Source organism: Mustela nigripes, chromosome 2, assembly GCF_022355385.1.
Source record: "Mustela nigripes isolate SB6536 chromosome 2, MUSNIG.SB6536, whole genome shotgun sequence".
Lineage (NCBI taxonomy): Eukaryota > Metazoa > Chordata > Mammalia > Carnivora > Mustelidae > Mustela > Mustela nigripes.
The window spans coordinates 14,492,657-14,512,259 of record NC_081558.1 but is presented as its reverse complement, the minus strand read 5'-3'; the positions used below and the strand labels follow the sequence as shown (position 1 = coordinate 14,512,259).

General features: G+C 47.7%; 1 protein-coding gene across 2 annotated transcripts in view; it reads right to left on the bottom strand.

Moving 5' to 3' along the window:
- UPF1 (UPF1 RNA helicase and ATPase) overlaps positions 1 to 12,886 on the bottom strand; it is a 37,698-nt gene extending 24,812 nt beyond the window's left edge. For both annotated transcript variants that reach the window (XM_059389471.1, XM_059389473.1), the window contains exon 1: positions 12,380 to 12,886. In XM_059389471.1, the coding sequence (XP_059245454.1) occupies positions 12,380 to 12,610 (231 nt within the window). In that variant the 5' untranslated portion in view covers positions 12,611 to 12,886. The remainder of the gene's footprint in view (positions 1 to 12,379) is intronic.
- Between the last annotated feature and the right edge of the window lie 6,717 nt (positions 12,887 to 19,603).

The following is a 19,603-nucleotide window of genomic DNA, read 5'->3' as shown; positions in this document are numbered from 1 at the left end:
GGACAGGTGGGAATGGAGAATGCCCTAGGGGGCATTCTGGAAATTGCAGTGGTGAATTTGGGTTAAGTAGGGGGTCAACATCTTTGTCTATTATGGTCTCAGCCCAGACCCGAACCCCATTTCACAGCTTCTGCCACTACTTTAACATGCTTTTTTCATGTAGGCAACAACTAGGTTAAATGGAAGAAAACTAGACTTTGTTTGAAAAAAGAAAAATCAAAATCAACTTTTGAATTTTAATGCAAAGATGGTGCTGTAACATAATTACAAGCACTTCTTTGGGAATCCCTGATCTCTTTTTAAAACTGTGTACAAACCACTGTAACCACTTTTTTTTTTTTAAGATTTTATTTATTTATTTCTCAGAGTGAGCACAGGCAGACAGAGTGGCAGGGAGAGGCAGAGGGAGAAGCAGGCTCCCCGCTGAGCAAGGAACCTGATGCAGGACTCGATCCCAGGACCCTGGGATCACGACCTGAGCCAAAAGGCAGCCGCTTAACCTACTGAGCCACCCAGGCATCCCAACTGTAACCACTTTTAAGTGCACAGCTCAGTGGCATTAAGTACATTCATATTATTCTGCAACCATCATCACCATCCTTCTCCAGCACTTTTCCATCTGCCCAATTTTCATCTGTCCCCATTAAACACCAGCTCCTCATTCCCCTCCCCTAGCCCCCAGAGCTCACCATTCTAACTTCTGTCTCTGTGAATGTGACTACCCTAGAAACACCATATAAATGTCTCATAGTTTGTCTTTTGTGACTGGCTTGTTTCAAATAGCACAATGTCCTCAACACTCATCCATGTTTTATGTAGCAGGTGTCAGAATTTCCTTTTTTAAGGCTGGGGCACCTGGGTGGCTCTGTCAGTTAAGCATCTGACTCTTGATTTCAGCTCAGGTCATGATCTTAGTGGTGTGAGATCAAGCCCCATGTCAGGCTCCGAGCTGGGTGTGCAGCCTGCTTGAGATTCTCTCTCTCTACCTTTCCATCTTCTCCCCCCACTGCTGCACATATGTGCTCTCTCTCAAAAAAAGAATAAATTAAATAAAAAAATTTTTTTTTCCTTTTTTAAGGCTGAGTAACATTTCACTAAATAGACACACATTTTGTTTATCCATTTATTCTTCAGTGGGCTCTTGGGTTTCTTCCACCTTTTGGCTGCTCTGAACATGGTATACAAAGACCAAGTCCCCACTTTCAATTTTGGGGATATGCCCAGAAGTGGGCTTGCCAGATCTTATGGTAATTCTCTGTGTAACTTTTTAAAAGAAACTGCCATAGTATTTTCCACAGAAGCTACATTATTCTCCATTCCCACCCACGGTGCACAAGGATTACAAATTTCTCCACAGCCTCTTCAATACCCATTATCATTTTTGTTTGTTCTTAAATAGCCATCCTAGTGAATGCGAGGTGATGTCTCTCAGCGGTTTTGATCTGCATTTCTCTGATAAAGAATGAAACTGAGCATCTCTTCATCTGTTTGTTGGCCACCTGTGTATCTCCTTTGGAAAAAAGAAGTCCTTTGCCCATTTTTAATCGACTGTTTGATTTTTTGAGTTGTGCTCTGAAATTCTGATAGTTGGCCATCACTTCAAAAAAAGTCACCTCTCTGTTTCACAACACTTCTCCTGACACATGCAGTGGAAACGCTAGTGTGAGGCCACCCGCAGGGGTCACTCCTGGTGTGACTGTGCCCAGGCACACTCACTGGTTGGTTTTCCGAAACTCTGTAGCCAAGTTATGGCAGCTGGATTTCACCTTAACAGCAGTGAAGGAAGTACACATATCACAATACAGAAGGCAGCAATTAGAAACCGACATTTGTGACCCCTTAAACCCAATAAACTGGTTTATCAAGTATTTGAGGTAACAGAGTTTTTAAGAATATTATGAAACTTGAACTTCTTTTTACTTGATCTGAAACTATTCTTTCCATAGCTCTGGTAACCTGAGCTTGGATAAATGGGTATTGACACCTTCTATGACTTAACTTTGATCAGCTTTCACCTTTCCAAAGAGAAATGTGCTACTTTTCCAATCTAATCTCAGCAGAAAAACTCCGTAAAACCTAGGATCAACAGAGGGCTAAGGTAGTCCAGTAAGGAATTAGCATGCAGGACCCCCCCCCCCTCAAGCTCAAAATGGTACTTACATTTTTAAATGGTTGGATTAAATAACTAATAATATCCTCAATTTTGCCTCTTGTCCCACAAAGTCTAGAATATTTACTATTTAGTCCTTTAAGAAAATGTTAACAGATTCCTTGTCTAAAACAACTCATAAAATTTTTTACCAGGCTGCATAAGCTTTTACATATAAATAAATGCCCTTGGTGATATCTGAATACTTACCTCCCTGAAATAACAGAATTAGTACCTAGAGTAATATAGAAAAGTGCACACCACCCAGGGGCCCTTTTTCAATCCACTCCTGCCCCATTTGGGCCTCAGCTCCTAGTTCACCTCCCCTCCTCAGGGGGAAGCATGAACCAGCAGAGAACACATCCTGACCAGCCACGTGAGGGGGCTCCCTGTACAACACCACACCCCTTCCGATTAATAAGGGGCAGGAAATTTGGGTCTGCTCTCAGAACTCTTGGGAGACAACATGATACGGATATAAGGTCAGGTAGACTTTCCACACCTCTCTAAAGCTGGAGAGGCTGGAGAGAAGAGTCCAGATTTCCCAAGGCCCAGTAGCCCTGTAGCCTCCTGGTTGGGAAACGTGTACATGCGCCCCCCCCCCCCCACACACCCACTTCCAGCTCCCACTCAGCCCCACTCCTCCCCAGCTATGATCTGGCCACAATACAAACTGACTTCTACAGCTGGCTTGTTAGTTTCTCCCTCTACTCTTTGGAAAGTTTTAAGATAAACATTAACTTCTAAAATACATTTGACCTTAGAAACTATAATTAAATTAGTTAAAACAAAGCACTAGAGAGTGCCCAGCACAGAGAAGGTCCACAACCCATGCCAGGTGACATGATGGGAGGACAGAAGGGACCTTGTCCTCTGAGGTTATCAACCTTGCACTTCTAGCCAGGACCCCAGTGCCTGCTAAACTGAAGGACAGGACCGTCCCCATCCCACCAAAGGCAAAGCCTGCCTCCAGGCACCACATCACTGGGAAAAGGAGTCCCTCTTCACCTCTGCTCTGCGTACTATTTGAAGTAATGAGCTGATCAAGGCCTGCAGACACTCTCTGCCAGGGACTGTTTCATACAACTGACTACAGAACTCAGACTGTGCACAGCAGAGTAATAGGAAGAGAAGTCACATCAGACCCACAGAGGAAAAGCATGTAAATTCAAAAATTACTCCTAAATGTGCTGGTAAGAACTTTTAGGCTACAGATTTTTACACCAAAAGTACTGTACCACTCAGAAATAAATGGATCTTTCATAGTCCCTCAGTCCCAGAGTCTGCCAGTGCCACAGGGTCTTTGCACTCACTGTCCCTTGACTTCTGCATGGCTGGCTCTCAGTTCTTTGGATCTCAGTGCACAAGGCATCTCCTAGGGAGGCCTCCCCTGACCCATGTGGGGCCCCATAGCAAGTGTCCCTGCTATCACCCCAGCACCCACACCCCAGGAGGCCCTCATAGTGTAGGCTGTATCTTCACATCCAAAAGCCTAAAGGCTGGAATATAAAATAATTAATCAAGTATTCTTTTATCCCAAGGTTTAAATAAAGAATGGGAAATCACCTTTCCCTCAGCGTGGCCCAAGGTAGGGGGGCAGTGGCAGAACCCCTGAGCCTCCCCTCAGGAAAAGGCTAATAACAGAAGTTTTGGCCTCCCCCTAGCTTCTGAGAAAGTTTCAAAACTACAGAGAATGAACACCTCACACACCTATCACCTGGATCCACCAGTCACTCATATTTTGCCATACTTGCTTTACACACACACGTTTATCTTCCCAATGCATTTCAGAGTCACAGGCCCCAAGACAAGCACTTTCTCCACACAATCACAAGCCTCCCACTCAGGAATAATACTGATGAAACCGACAGAATACTGCTATCTAATAAGCATAGTCACAATTCCCCGATGTCCACAAGTCCTAATGTCCTTTATAGTTTTTTACATTCAAGACCTGTTATGTCTCTTTAGCCTTCAATTCATTAGTTTTAACCACACGTAATGGCTGAGAGTCAACCATTTCTGACCCACAAAGATGACGTCACATGGTCCCACTTGAGAGAGTGGTCCCCAGGTTCTAGATGAAAAGGATCTTCAGGGACACCTGGGTGGCTCAGTCAGTTAAGCGTTTGCCTTCGGCTCAGGTCATCACCCAGCATGGGTGGGGGGGAGTTTCCTGCTTGGGCAGGGGGAGCCTGCTTCTCTCTCCCCCTTTGCCACCCCCCAGCTTGTGCTCAGTCGCTGACAAATAAATAAAATCTTAAGAAAGAAAGAAGGTGGGCACCTGGGTGGCTCAGTGGGTTAAAGCCACTGCTTTCGGCCAGGTCATGTGGGATGGAGCCGCATCAGGCTCTGCTCAGCAGGGAACCTGCTTCCCTTCCTCTCTCTCTGCCTGCCTCTCTGCCTACTTGTGATCTCTGTCAAATAAATAAATAAAATCTTTAAAAAAAAAAAAAAAAGAAAAGAAACAAAGAGGAAAGGAAAGGGAAAAGGATCTTCACTGGCCTCTCCCTTTATAGTGGACCCTTTCTCTGGTCAGCATGCTGAGTTCAGCCCTATAGCTCATTTCAATGCTCCAAGTATCCTTGACATGTCCAAAGTATCTCTAGCTCATCCTGGGCTGCCCCTGCCTGCCCAGCCCTGGGGATCACCACTCTCAAAGGAGCCCACTCCACACCTGCAGGGAGCAGCCAGGGTTTGATGGGGGTTCAGTCCAAAAACCAGGATACTTCACAGGACAATGACCCAGACTGAACCCCACCTCAGGGGTGTTAAAGGAAGAGGAAGGGGCTGCCCTGGAGAGCGGGACCAGGAGACAAGACAATCACATTAATACTGGACCTCACAAAGAACCAGACCAAGCCAAGCCATTTTCTGACTAGTGAGAACGTGACTGTGGAGTCAGGGAAACCCCATGTATTAGATGATCCCAGAAAAACTACTGTCGTGCTGTTCCTCTGACAACAGCAGTGCTGTGAGAGAAAGATGCTTTTTTTTTTTTTTTTAATTTTTAAGATTTTATTTATTTATTTAACATAGACACAGTGAGAGAGGGAGGGGGAGTGGGAGAGGCAGAAGCAGGCTCCCTGCTGAGCAGAGAGCCCAACAGGGTGCTCAATCCCAGGACCCTGGGATCATGACCTGAGCTGAAGGCAGACACTTAACCGACTGAACCACACAGGTGCTCTGAAAGATGCCTTTCGTTTCTAGAATTGCATGCTAAATACAATAGGTCACAGTGACTGGATATCACTAACTCATACGGCTCAACCTCAGAAGGAAGGGTGAAATGGCGAGATGGATTTGCTTTAGAAGAGAAATGGGGAGAGGCAAATCTTAACAACCGCTGAACTGAGGAAATGGGTATCAGGGTTTGTTTTACTTACGGAGAATTCATAATCAACATTTTTACACAATACGGCTGGGCAAGGTGGCCTCCTAGAATCCAGGTTAACTCCATGGAGCCACACACTCAAAAAAAGAGTAACGGAAAACAAGCACAGCTCTGACGAAACACCTTCCAGTCTAGGATACGGAAAGCCACCTCCACAGATTCACTGTCATCCCGGCAGCTGAGCTCTGCAAAGAGCTAAGCAGAGGGGAAGGTGCCGTCCTCAGTTGTGACAAAGGGCTGCGCACAGCGCTCAACAAGCCTCCTATGTCTAGAAGCCATCCTGGCAACAGTCTGCAGGGATCCTTAGAAGCCTGGCTTGCCTCGGTAGTCCAGCTCACAAGCTGCTACCAGAATGACACATATCAATGGCACAATGACCCTTTCCCAGCCATGGGGTCCCAGGACTTAGGACCTCGGTATTTATCAGAGGTAGCAGGGTTCTGTTCTCAACAACAGCTCCTCTGGCAAGAAGAGTTCAAAGCACCCCCCTCCAAGAGGGGGACTCTGAGACCTGGAAAGGAACACCAAAGACTCAGCCAGACTCACTGCCCTTCTGCACCTTCTAGGCTACATTCTGTTCTGGGTCCCACTGAGCAGAGCTGGGTGTCAGGACCCTTCTCTGTAGTCAGGACTACTGCCCACCACCAAAAGACCACCCTGCCACGGTGACCACCCCAACTGCCCCCCCAGCTGAGAGCCACAGCCCAGAATCTGCCCCCTCCAGCCTCTGTACGTGCTGCCCTTGGTGGGGTCTCTTGCCCTTCCTCTCAGGGCAGTGCCTCCAAAGCCTCCGCTAACCAGAAGCACAGCTCCACACCTCCCATCAGAGGAGAGCCCTGCCTCACCCTTAGGGGGGCCTGATGAAAACCACACACAGAAACTCATGTCTGCTCTAGCTATAATTCCTTCTGAGGACTCAGGGCCAACAGGGTATCCAGTATAGTGAACCCGTCCCAGGAGGAGTGGCCACTCTGGCCACCTGGCAGAGTGGTAGCTCATGCACACACACTAGCGCACATGGGCAAACATCTGAGCACCATGCCACTCTGCCTGCACTCCCCTCTGGCCTTACCCACACTCTGTGACAACCCACCATCTAAGGGCCCTTTCTCCAGAAGTGAGGTCCCAGCACTTCCACAGCTCCATGAGGCCCCACGATTCAGCCCAAACCCCTTGGCATGGCATCCCTGCCTGTGTCTGCACCCACTCTCCCTCTACACCAAGCCAAGTGTAGGGCCCCATGCTCACCCCTCTTCCTAGGAGGCATGCCTTCCTGAACAACTCAAGGACCACTACTTATAAAAGCTTTCCCTGTGCAGTGCAAACCACTCTCTTTTCTGGGTCCTCATGATCCCTAAGGTCAACTGCAGTCTGGCCAGCACCTGTCATCTCTAACAAAATAACTACAGATGGCAAAGGATTCACTTTGACCTCCAGCCCTCACAGAGCTCAGCAAGGCAAGGAGGTAAGAACTGCTGAGAGTGGCAAGAGCCAAGGACCATGCCAAAGAGGCTGACCTGACAGCCTGTACAGTGGGGACAAGAGTAAACATGAACAGGTATATGAGGGCACCCAGGTTCACCCTGAAAGTAGTGTGGCCAGGCTCAAGTGGAGGGCCCAGCACACAGGGCGGTGAATCTCCCCAACATGTGGCTGGGAATGGCAGAGCACAGGATCACTCCATTTCCCTACCTTAGAGCCACTGAGAATACACTACAAAGATTAACAGGAGCAAAAATGAAGGAGAAGGAAAGAAAAAGAGAAGTGAAGGAGAATCAAAGACAATGAACAACTGTGGGATGATCAAACTCCCCAAATTTACTAGGAAACACTGAGCTGCACACATACAAACAAGAGACTCTACAGTATGTGATCATGCCTCAATAAAGCTATTAGAAAGATGTCTCCTTTTTGTTGTTGTTGTTGTGGGAGCCAGAAAGAGAACGTTTTTGGTTAATACTGATATTGTAGGGATGCCTAGGTGGCTCAGTGGGTTAAGCCTCTGCCTTCAATTCATGCCATAATCCCAGGGTCCTGGGACTGAGTCCCATATCAGGCTCTCTGCTCAGCAGGGAGCCTGCTCCCCACCCCCGCCACCTACTTGTGACCTCTCTGTCATAAACAAATAAAATCTTTAAAAAATATATTGATATTGTACTAGTGTTAATTTTGCCTTCCATCATACTGAATCTGGGTTAAGAAATTGGGGTAAATAAAGAAAGAAGTCATTTTGCTTATGTGACTGACACAGAAGCCCTTCCTCTCCCCTAATCGCCCATAGAGTTCTAACCATCTGGAAACAAACCCAGGAAATCCAATAAGGGGAAAGTGCCGGACGAACACTTGCCAGAGCTCCTGCAAGGTTATCAGCCTTTTATCTCCAATTTTCTCAAGGTGTGCTTATATCACAGCTGAACTGAGTGTTCATGAAACCTGATGGAAAAAGTCACTCAAATTTTTAACTCACCACTTTCAGGAACCCCTGGACTGTATCAAACTCATTCCTCCTCTTCATAAGCTACATGCCAGTAAGCAGAAGATGATCTGTTTACCTAGCCGGTCATGAATATGTTAGCACAGTACCTTCCACGATGAATTCTGAAGGCAGTCACAACTATGGTTCTGAAGACCAAGTAGCAACTCTTTAGCCAAGTATCTCACTGCTTAAATAGGAAAAAGAAGCCCAAGTGTATGTACTCAAGACTACAACCGATAGGGACTGGCTCAGTTCGTAGAGCGAGCAATGCTTCACCTCAGGGTCATGAGTTCAAGCCCCAAGCTGGGCACGGAGTCTACTTAGAAAAGACTACAAATAATGAGGAGCCTCTGCTGATCTGTTTACCTGCGGATGGCCGCTGAGGCTGTCTCCCATCTGGGGCTCTCACGAACCAAGCAGCTATAAACACTCAGAGCAGCTCCACGTGTGGACAACTGCCTTTGCTTCTCTGTTGGACCACAGAGGTGGGTATGAACCATTCTACCAGCAAGGTATGAAAGTTCCAAGTGGTTTTCCATCCAGCCTTTTAAAAAATTTGAGCCACTCTTATGAGTGGGTAGTGGTATCTCTGGGTGGTCTTCAAGTTTCACTGGGGTATAACTGACATACAATAAACAGCGCAGGCTTAAAGTGTACATTTTATAAACTGACATACATCAATGTATGTAAACACCCACAATCGAGATAATGAACACATCTACCACCAAGTCTCCTTATGCCCTTTGTCATCCCTTCCTCCCACCCCCCCACCACTGATCTGCTTTCTATTACTACTAGTTAGCTAGCACTTTCTAGAGCTTTTTATGAACAGAATCACAGAGTATACACTTTTTTGGTCACAATACTTTTACTCCGTGTAATTATTCTGAGATGCAGCCACATTACTGTGTGTATCAATAGTTTGTTCGTTCTTTCTTTTTCTTTCTTTCTTTTAAAGTCAGGTAGTGTTCCCAACTCAGATTTTTACTGTAATTTCCATATTTGAAAAAAACATGACAGTAGTGACCATCAAAAGGAGATATAACAACTAGACACGGCAAAAGGTTTGTAATACCAGCTGTTACGCAAAGCACTTCTGAAATTACCTTTCCTGCCCTTTGAGGGGTAGGGAAATGGCCCAGGAGAGACTTAGATAAGCAAAAGAAAATGGTCCCTGTATCTTAAGACACTTGGCAGGATTATGTCATCCCAGGATCTCAAGGGCTTTAAGAAATACCAGTTTTACTTCCTAAACAAGAATACAAATGTTCCCTGAAACAAATAATACATATATTAATAAAAAAAAAAAAAGAAAGAAAAGAAAAGAAAACAAGTGTTATTTGAATGGACTAAGAGCTAAGAGCTCAGCAGGAGTCACCCAGGCCTGCCATTCTCCTACTCTGGCAGGGACACACATTCCGCCTCTAAACAAACTTTCAGGTAAAACCAACTAAGCAAAACTGGTATCAAATGTGGCTGCAGGGCGCCTGGGTGGCTCAGTGGGTTAAGCCGCTGCCTTCAGCTCAGGTCATGATCTCAGGGTCCTGGGATCGAGTCCCGCATCGGGCTCTCTGCTCAGCAGGGAGCCTGCTTCCTCCTCTCTCTCTCTCTGCCTGCCTCTCTGTCTACTTGTGATCTCTCTCTGTCAAATAAATAAATAAAATCTTTAAAAAAAAAAAAAAATGTGGCTGCATGCTGGGAAATAGTCTGGCAGCTCCTGGAAGGGTAACACACAGAGGTACCACACAACCCAGCAAACTCACCTACCGCCGCACTGAAACTTGCACATGAATGTCCACGGCAGCATTACCTATAACAACTAAAGGCAGAAACAACCCAAATGTTCACCATCAGGTAAGCGGATCAACAGAATGTAGTCTGTCTGTACTATGAAATACTATTCAGTCCCAGCAAGAAATGGGAGTAGATTCGTGTTACACCACAGATGAACCTTGAAACATGTTCAGTGAAAAGAAGCCAGACACAGAAGACCACACATTATCATTTATAGCAAATGTCCACAGTAGGTAAACCCGAGACATTAAGATTAGTGCTTGCTTCGCATTGGAGAAGGCAGGACGAACAGGCTAAGAAGTGTGGGTTTCTTTTCAGGGTGATGAAAATGTCCAAAAATTGATTATGGAGATGGCTGCACACCTGTGAAGTACTAAAAGGTACTGAACTGTACACTCTAAATGGGCAATTACTCCCATGGTCTATGAATTCTATCTCAAGAAAGCTGTGAAACAAAAGGGGATGCACAGCATTTGATAAGTCACAGCCACTCACCCAGTAAGATAAAATCAAAAGGCATTCAGAATGGGTTTTTTGAGTCTTTCTGAAAGCCCCACCATACCATTAGCTACACAGCCAACTCCTGAGGACAAATAAGGAAAATCCCAGATGTTGTAGGCAGCCAATGCCACCAACTGGCACAGGAGATACTCAACTTTTTTCCATTTTCCAATTCTATTCAGACTTTTCTGTCCCCAAATTCAGGGCCTTCTCTTGTGATTACAAATGTAATTACTCCCATTTCCCAAAGACAAGAGGTAGGCTATAGGTGAGTGGGTCATCAGAGTTAACTAAAGGTAAGGAAGGATAAAGCCTTCTAATGTCATCAGAACTCAAGTGAGCTCAACTCAACATCTACCTACAGTGGAGAGTTTTAAGGTCTTACTTTACACAGCTCAGTGTCCAGGTGCAGAAAAACAGATCATTTCAACTTAAAGAGAAGGACACACCCTGCAATTAATGCACACAGAATGCAAGGAACAAAACTTGAAGTCAGAGCTGCTGTATTACATTAGTTACAGTTTAAAAAGAATTTCCAATAGAACAATTACCTTTCCCATTCCTGAGCTGCTATGAATCATGGCACACTGCTCAACTGAGAGCTCTTTCTCTTCAGCCTTCTAGACAAGTTATAGACAGCGCTATCTGGTCCACCTAAACATGAGTCCAGATTTCGTGTATGTTTAAAAACAACAAAAATGAAACTCCTATACCCCCTTTTCACAGCTGTGGAAACAAGAGAGGTCTACAGAGTAAGAAACTACAGGTGTTGTTATGAGCCTCCAACAGCTCATTGATTTCTCCAGGCAAACTCTCCCGACTCTACCTTCCTCCACCATATGTAAACCAAACTGAAAAAACATACATACTTGCACACCTGTCTCCCTGATGCTCCGCCCATCAGGCATCTATTTTTAAGGAATCTGGGGTTAGAATGAGTCAAATGTTTTCTGCTTCTATTAGGGGCTAAAAGAAAATCTAAGTGGGTGGTCTACCCACGGGAGTGACTCAATCAACTAGAATGCAAGCCCTCCCAGAGTCTGAGCTCACTGTGGCTGAGATGGGGTGGCTCCCCCAGCCGTGACAGTGGGTCCTCCTGCCAAGGGACTCCTGTGACAAGGGATCCCAGCCGAAGACACCAGTCAGTTCCCTCTGCATCTTCAGGGCAGGGGCCTAGGTTCAAGAAGACTGAGCGTGATACTTCCCATAACACATACCCAAACTTAAAATACTTAAGTAGCTTTCCCTAAACATTCACATCACTGAAAACAAACTGTCCAACGTGGCAGTACCATTTATGTAAAACCCACTATCACTGCCCCACTGGAGGAAAAAACTCAAGCCTAACTTTTCCAAGGCAGGGCTGTAGAGTTACATAACAGGTCGGTTTCAGCAACAGGCAATGCAAGGAGGAAAAACAAAACGCAACCTGTCTCTCGAATAATCTCAGTAGTTATCGCGTATGAGCTTCTCCACTGGAGGAAAAAATTCCGTTTCTGCTCTGGGAGCTTCGACCCTCCCCTCTCCAGCGTCCCCGAGCCCGGGTAAATTTGAACCCGTGGCTCAACAGGCATGATTAGGGGGGGGGGGGAACCAGGGGGGGGGGGGGGGGCAGGGAGGACGAATCCGCCACAAGGGGAACGGGGCAGATCACCACCCCGGGAGCCGGCATGAGCAAGGCACGAACCCAGCAGGAGGGAAACCCGGAGAGAGATCACCTCCGACCTGGCCAGGGACAGACCGAGGGCAGGTCACCTCGGACACGCCCGGAAGGGACTTCGGGCTGGTGACCTAAGACGCGGCCTGAGATAGTCTTGAGCAAATCACCCGGACCGAACCAGAGCCGGACTCTAAACAGATCTACCTGGGCCCGGCTGAAGACCGAGAACCTAGGCAGGTTACTCCGGACCCGGCTGGAATGGGGGAACCCGGGGAAGGTCAGCCCGGGCCTGAGTGGAAGACCAGGGATAGGTTACTCCGGACCCAGCCAGAGTGTGGGACCCGGGGAAAGTTCCCGGGCGCCGAGGCCCGGCCCGGGCTTCCGGCGCCGCCATGTGCAGCTCACCTGCGCGTCCAGCTGTCCGGCCGCAGCTCCCGCGCCCGCGCCAACCGGGCCGCCCGCGCCACCTCCTCCGGGGCCGCCGGGGCCACCCGGGGGCGTCTGCGTCTGGCTAGGGAGAGTGAAGTCGGTGAACTCGAACTCTGAGCCCTGTGTGTCGGCGCCAAGCAGCTCGGCTTCCTCGGTGTCCAGGAAGGTGAGCGTCTGAGAACTGGGCCCGTACGCCTCCACGCTCATGGTGCCGCCGAGTAGGGCCCTCAGACCGGCTCCCCGCCGCACTCGAGCCCGCCGCCGCGCTGAGGCCTAGGCCGCAGGCTTCGAGCTGCTGCCGCCGCCGCGCCCACGCTCCTAAACCGGACTGAAACGCCTGCCGCGGCGCGAGCCGGGACAAAAGCCACGCGTGCCAAGGCGCCGCTGCCGCCGAGCCCCTCAGAGCCGCTTCTCCCCTCGGAGCCGCCCGCCGCTCGCAGCCCCCGGCAGGAACCGCCGCCGCCGCCGCCGCCGCCGCCACCGTCGTGCGCGTGCGCGAGCCCGACGCCGGCGAAGGTGCGCGTGTGCGAGCCCGACGCCGGCGCAGGCGCGCGCGCTCCTCGCGGACGCCTCCAACCGCGCCCGTACGCCCGCAGCCGAGTAGGCCGGCGGAACACCTAGCACGCACGCGCGGGGGGCGGGGCTTTTAACCGCCGTCTCGCCGGCCGCACGAGGACGTGGTCCCGCCCCAACCGCTGCTCAGTGGCGCCCGGCGGCGTGGCTGCGGTGGTTGCTTCCGTAGGGGCGGCGACTGTGCCTCGGCGTAATTGAGCACTATCTGGTTGATTTACAAAGGTGGTGTCGGAACACCCAGTTGAGGAGGCTTGGCAGGGACAATGTACCTCCATCTCTGAGAGAAGCTCCCTGCCTCAATTTCCCCATCTGTAAAATGGGGTTGCCTGGCACAGAACCAGTGCTCAGTATTTATTGCTTGAATAAAAGGAATGGGGATAGTCCTTAGTACGGAGCCTGGCTCAGGGTAATGGTGATTGCTGCTGCTTCCAACAATAATCATAATAATAATGTTAACTATTAATATAATAATTATATTAGCTATAATAACATGACATATTGTAATTATTAATTATAACTACATAACTTTTAATCTTACTATTCAGAGGCAGTATATAACAAAGTGATTGGGAGCACTTGTGCGGTGAAATTCAGACCTGGACACTTGCCAGCTGTGTGACTTTGTACACGTGACTTGTCCTCTCTGGCCTAGAATTTCCTTTAAGGAAATACTGTCCATTAAGATGGGATGAAGGGGGCATCTGGGTGGCTCAGTCGGTTAGGCCGTATGATTTCCACCCCAGGTCCTGATCCCTGGGACCTGGGATCCAGCCCAGTCTCCGGCTCTCTATTCAGTGGGGAGTCTGCTTCTCCCTCTCCATCTGCCATTCCTGGCTCCTGGTGTTCTTTCCCACTCACTCACTCTCTCAAATGGGTAAAATCTTAAAAAAAAAAAAAAAAAAAAAGTGGGATGAAGAGGGGCACCTGACTGGCTCAGTGAATGTCGCTTGTCACTCCATCTCCAGACTGTGAGTTCAAGCCCCATGTTGGGCGTAGAGATTGCTTAAAAATAGAATCTTAAAAAAATAATATTTTTAAAAATGGGATGTAGAATACATGAATTTATTCACTACCTTAAGTATTTATAAAGGAAAATTCCACATGGACAGAGGTTGGCTTTGTTCACATCACACACAGTCTTCCCCAAGGAGAGAATAATGCCACTGCACAGTAAGTGTTCAGTAAAAGTTTGTCCAAGTTCAGCTACTGATTTATGAACTTAACTCGAGGACTCAACTTCCTTTTTTATATAGCGACTCAGAGAACCTCCCCACCTCCGCTTCCCTTTTTGTAGCAAGATTCTGGGGCCCTCTAAATGCTTGAAGTCAGTTCACAGGGCTCCTGGGTTTGCACAGCTACACTAAAATTTCCTGACCCTATTTGGTTCCTCATTTTCCAATATTCCTGTCACTACATGATAAGCGGTTCCTTTTTCTTTCTTTACATCTTCTTCTGGCCTCTTACCATGCATTAAAATGTGGTAATATAGTAATTGAATAATTAGGTCCCCAGGAAGTCACAGTTTAAGAAGAAATTCCAACAAACCAATGGATGGTTTCAATAAAACACAAAGCCCTCTTTGGAAAATATTCAATTAGATTGATAGAAGCATTTAAACCCCACCTACTAACACCTATCAGTTTAAATGCCTCCTCCTCCCGTCCTTTGACCTAGCAATTCCACTTCTAGGAATTTCCTCCTTAATTTCTACATACAGTCACATTTGCAAAATGAAATTTTGGATAATACACTGAAACATTATTTAACATTTAAAAAGTTGATAATGGAGAAATTGTTGGCGGGGAAGACATAGACATATAAAAAAACAAATAGCAACAGGACAGCAATAAGCTCTTATCAGTAATTTCTTAAATGTAAATGGATTAAACTCTTCACATCAAAGGCAGTGATTGTCAGACGGCTTTTAAAAAAATGATCCAGGGGTGCCTGGGTGGCTCAGTGGGTTTAGCCTCTGCCTTCGGCTCAGGTCATGGTCTCAGGGTCCTGGGATCCAGCCCCGGATCGAGCCCCATGTTGGGCTCTCTGCTCTGCAGGGAGCCTGCTTCCCCTTCTCTCTCTGCCTACTTCTGATCTCTCTCTCTCTCTCAAATAAATAAATAAAATCTTTAAAAAAATGATCCAACTAGGGGTGCCTAGGTAGTTCAGTCAGTTAAGTGTTTGCCTTTGGCTTAGGTCATGATCTCAGGGTCCCTGCTTCTCCCTCTCCCTTTGCCCCTCCCCCTGCTCATGCTCTCTCTCTCAAATAAATAAAGTCTTTTTTTTTTAAGATTTTATTATTTATTTATCAGAGAGAGAGAGCACAGGCAGACAGAATGGCAGGCAGAGGCAGAGGGAGAAGCAGGCTCCCTGCTGAGCAACAAGCCCGATGCGGGACTCGATCCCAGGATGCTGGGATCATGACCCAAGCCGAAGGCAGCTGCTTAACCAACTGAGCCACCCAGGCGTCCCAATAAGGTCTTTTAAAAAAAATGGTCCAACTAGGGACGCCTGGGTGGCTCAGTTGGTTGGACGACTGCCTTCGGCTCAGGTCATGATCCCGGAGTCCCGGGATCGAGTCCCGCATCGGGCTCCCAGCTCCATGGGGAGTCTGCTTCTCCCTCTGACCTTCTCCTCGCTCATGCTCTCTCTCACTGTCTCTCTCTCAAATAAATAAATAAAATCTTTAAAAAAAAAAAAAATGGTCCAACTAGATGCTGTCTACAAGAGAGTCACTTTAGACTCAAAAACACAAATAGCTTGGGGCACCTGGGTGGCTGCCTTCAGTTCAGGTCATGATCCCGGGGTCCTGGGATCAAGTCCTGCATCAGGCTCTCTGCTCAGCAGGGAGCCTGCTTCCCCCTCTCTCTCTGCCTGTCTCTCTACCTACTTGTGATCTCTGTCTGTCAAATAAATAAATAAAATCTGAATATAAAAAAAAACACAAATAGCTTGAAAGTAGAGGGATAGAAAGAGATAGTCCATGCAAACAAAAACTAAAATAGAGCTGAATTGGCTATACTAATATCAGAAAAAATAAATGCAAGACAAAAATTGTTAAGACAGGGGCACCTGGGTGGCTCAGTGGGTTAAAGCCTCTGCTTTCAGCTCAGGTCATGATTCCAGGGTCCTGGGATCGAGCCCCGCATCGGGCTCTCTGCTTGGCGGGGAGCCTGCTTCCTCCTCTCTCTCTGCCTGCCTCTCTGCCTACTTGTGATCTCTCTCTGTCGAATAAATAAAATCTTTAAAAAAAAATTGTTAAGACAAAGAACATTATATAACAATAAATGTTTCAATGTATGGGATAAATAAATAAATGGGATAAAATCTAAAGGAGAAATAAACAATTTAACGTTAATTATAGTTTACAATAGAGAAAAGAAGTCAAAAACTTACCAGAGATCGGAATGTTAGAGTGGATTGCTGTTTAAGACCACCTTTAGAGGTTCCAGAGGACACAATTTTGTCTATGACTGTGAGAGGTGAATTTGTGGGAGCAGGGGTTGGGGAGAGCCCCAGCATCCTTGAGATGAGCTCTCTTATCACTCGTCTCTGTAGGCCAGAACTTAGAGTGGCAACTGTGGCCCCTGACTTGGGGAACCTAAATGTAAAGAGAGTAATTGGACTTTGGGGTGGTAGGGACCCGGTGGTGGCCCTCAATTACCAAAGACAAGGTAGGTGTGGTTACCATAACGGATAGCAGAGTCAAAGGAGCAATCAGAAAAGTCTGACCCACAGAATAGTGTGTGGTTTGGTCTAGTTGATCATGGTACTCTCACAGGTGAAATAGATGGGAAACTTACTAAATTCTTATTTGTTCTGTATAAGCAGAGGAACTCTAGATCCAGTGAACAAAAGTCTAACTTGAATCATAAAAACAGAGAGTCATAGCCCCTCAATCAACTTCTAGACGGACTTGAGTCAGTTCACAAACCTAAGTCCCTTGAATAAAAGGGAGGCAGGGTCACCTTGAGGAAAGACCCCAGTATACTACTGAAAATTTATACTATCAATCTTTTTCTCAGCCTCCCCCATGGGACCTATGGCCAGCCCTTTACCAGGGTTACTGTGCATTAGGGAAAAGGGAATAATCAGACTTCTCAGGGATTACTGGATGCTGGCTCTATTTATTTACTTACTTACTTACTTATTTTAAGATTTTATTTATTTGTCAGAGAGGGAGAGCACAAGCAGGGGGAGTGGCAGGCAGAGCAGGGAGGGGGAGAAGCAGGCTCCCCGCTGAGCAAGGAGTTCCATATGGGACTTGATCCCAGGACTCTGGGATCATGACCTGAGCCGAAGGCAGATGCTTAACCAACTGAGCCACCCAGGGATCCCTGGACACTGGTTCTAAACTGACACTAATTCCAGGAGACCCAAAACATCACTATTATCCGCCAGTCAGAGTCAGGCCTTCTGGAGGTGGGTCCAGGGGTCCCCAAACCCATCCTGTGGTTATTTCCCCAGTTCTGGAATACGGTTGGAATAAGTACACTTGGCAGAATCTTTCTATTGGTTCCCCGACCTGTGGAGTAAGGGTTATTATGGGGGGAGGGGGTATAGCAAAGGGAAAGCCACTAGAAATTCTTCCACCTAAGAAAATGGTAAACTGAAGAGACACTCTTGGAATTCCAGAGATCAGTGCTACAACCAAAGACTTAAAAGATGCAGGGGTGGGGATTCTCACTCTATTTCCATTCAACGCTTCTGTGAGGCTTGTGCAGAGGACGGATGGAGCTGGGGGCATGCTGATGGATTACTGCAAGCTCAACCAGGTGGTAACGCTAATTGCAACCGCTCTACCAATGTGGCTTCACTGCTGAAGCAAATGAACACACCCCTTGGTACCTGGTGGGCAGCTCTTGGGCAGGCAAATGTCTTTTTCTCCTATCCTATCCCTAAGGCCCACCAGAAGTAGTTTGCTTCCAGCTGGCAAAGCCAGCAGCAAACCTTCCTGGTCCTATCTCAGGGCTGTACCCACTCTCCAGCCTTTATGTCACAATTCAGGTATCAGGCATCCTTCCACGAGATACCACGCGGGGCCATGACATAAGTAGCCTTATGTTGATTGAGCCTAGCAAGGAAGGAGAAAATCCTCTAGGCTTATTGGCAAGACATTCACATACAGGAAGATGGGAAGTCAATCTGACAAAATTTCAGGGACCCTCTATCTCAATGGAATGTCTTTTTTTTTTAAGATTTTATTTATTCATCTGACAGACAGAGATCACAAGTAGGCAGAGAGGAAGGCGGGGGTGGAGGGGGAAAAGCAGGCTCCCCGCTGAGCAGAGAGCCCGATGCGGGGCTCGATCCCAGGACCCTGGGATCATGACCTGAGCCGAAGGCAGAGGCTTCAACCCACTGAGCCACTGAGGCACCCCTCTAAGTGGAATTTCTAGAGACCCGGCAGTGTGGGGAAATGCCAAGATACCCCTTCTAAGGCGAAGGTTAAGTTGTTGCATCTGTCCCCTACCACAACCGAAAAGGAAGCACAATGCTTAACGGGCCCTTTGATTTTGGAGACAACAGATCCCTCATTTGGGTGTGCTCCTCTGGCTTGTTTACTAGGTGACTCAAACAACCTAGCTCAAGTTTTGCCACTTGAGCCACGAGGCCGAGCAGTTACGATGGCGCTCAAAGTGGCCGTGGCTGGATGGAGAGCTGTAAGAGAATCACAGCACAGGCCCTTAGGATTTCGGTGCAAAGCCTGGCCCTCCTCTGCAGATAAGTCCCCTCCTTTCATGAAACAGCTCTAGGCCTGCTACTGGGCCTTAGTGATGACTGAATACTACACCACGAGCCACGAAGTTACCACGTGAACCAAGCTACCCACCATGAAGACGATATCGTCTGACACGGCAACCCAGAAAGGTGGATAGGTTTCACAGTAGCCCTCTACCATCAAAGGGACGTGGTGTATATACAAGATCTGGCCCAAGCAGATCCCAGAGGCTCAGGTAAGCCACATGAAGAAGTAAGCCACATGGGGAACCCCATGGTCCCCACGTGTCCTCTGCTGCCTTCTCTCTTCTGTATCTGTGGCCTCCTGTGAAGGTCATTATGACGGGCTCACAGAGGAAGCCATCTGAGGCCGGGATTCTATAATAGGCAGTCACCCTCGGAAGGGGACAACTGCAACACTACCATCCCTCTGGGGACATCCCAGAAGGGCAAGGGTGAAGGGAAGTGCTCCCAGCCAGCGGCGTTTCAAGCAATGCACTTAGTTGTTCATTTGCTTGGAAGGAGAAATGGCCAAACAGGGAACTTTATACTGATTTATGGGCTGTTGCGGATGGTTTGTTTGGACAGTCAGAGAATTGGAAGGAAGGCGATTGGAAAATTCATGACAAAGAAATCTGGGAAAGCGGTATGTGCATGGACCTCCCGGAATGGGGGTGTGTGTGTGAAGATATTTATGTCCTGAGTGAATGCTTACCAAAGAATGACCTCAGCAGAGGAGGGTTTTCAGTCAAGCGGATAGGATAATGGGTTCCATGGATTCCAGGCAGCCCCTCTCCCCAGCCACCCCTGCTATTGCCCAGTGGGCTCGTGAAACACGTGGCCATGCGGCAGGAATGGAGGTTATGCGTGCGCTCAGCAATATGGACTTCCACTCACCAAGGCTAGTCT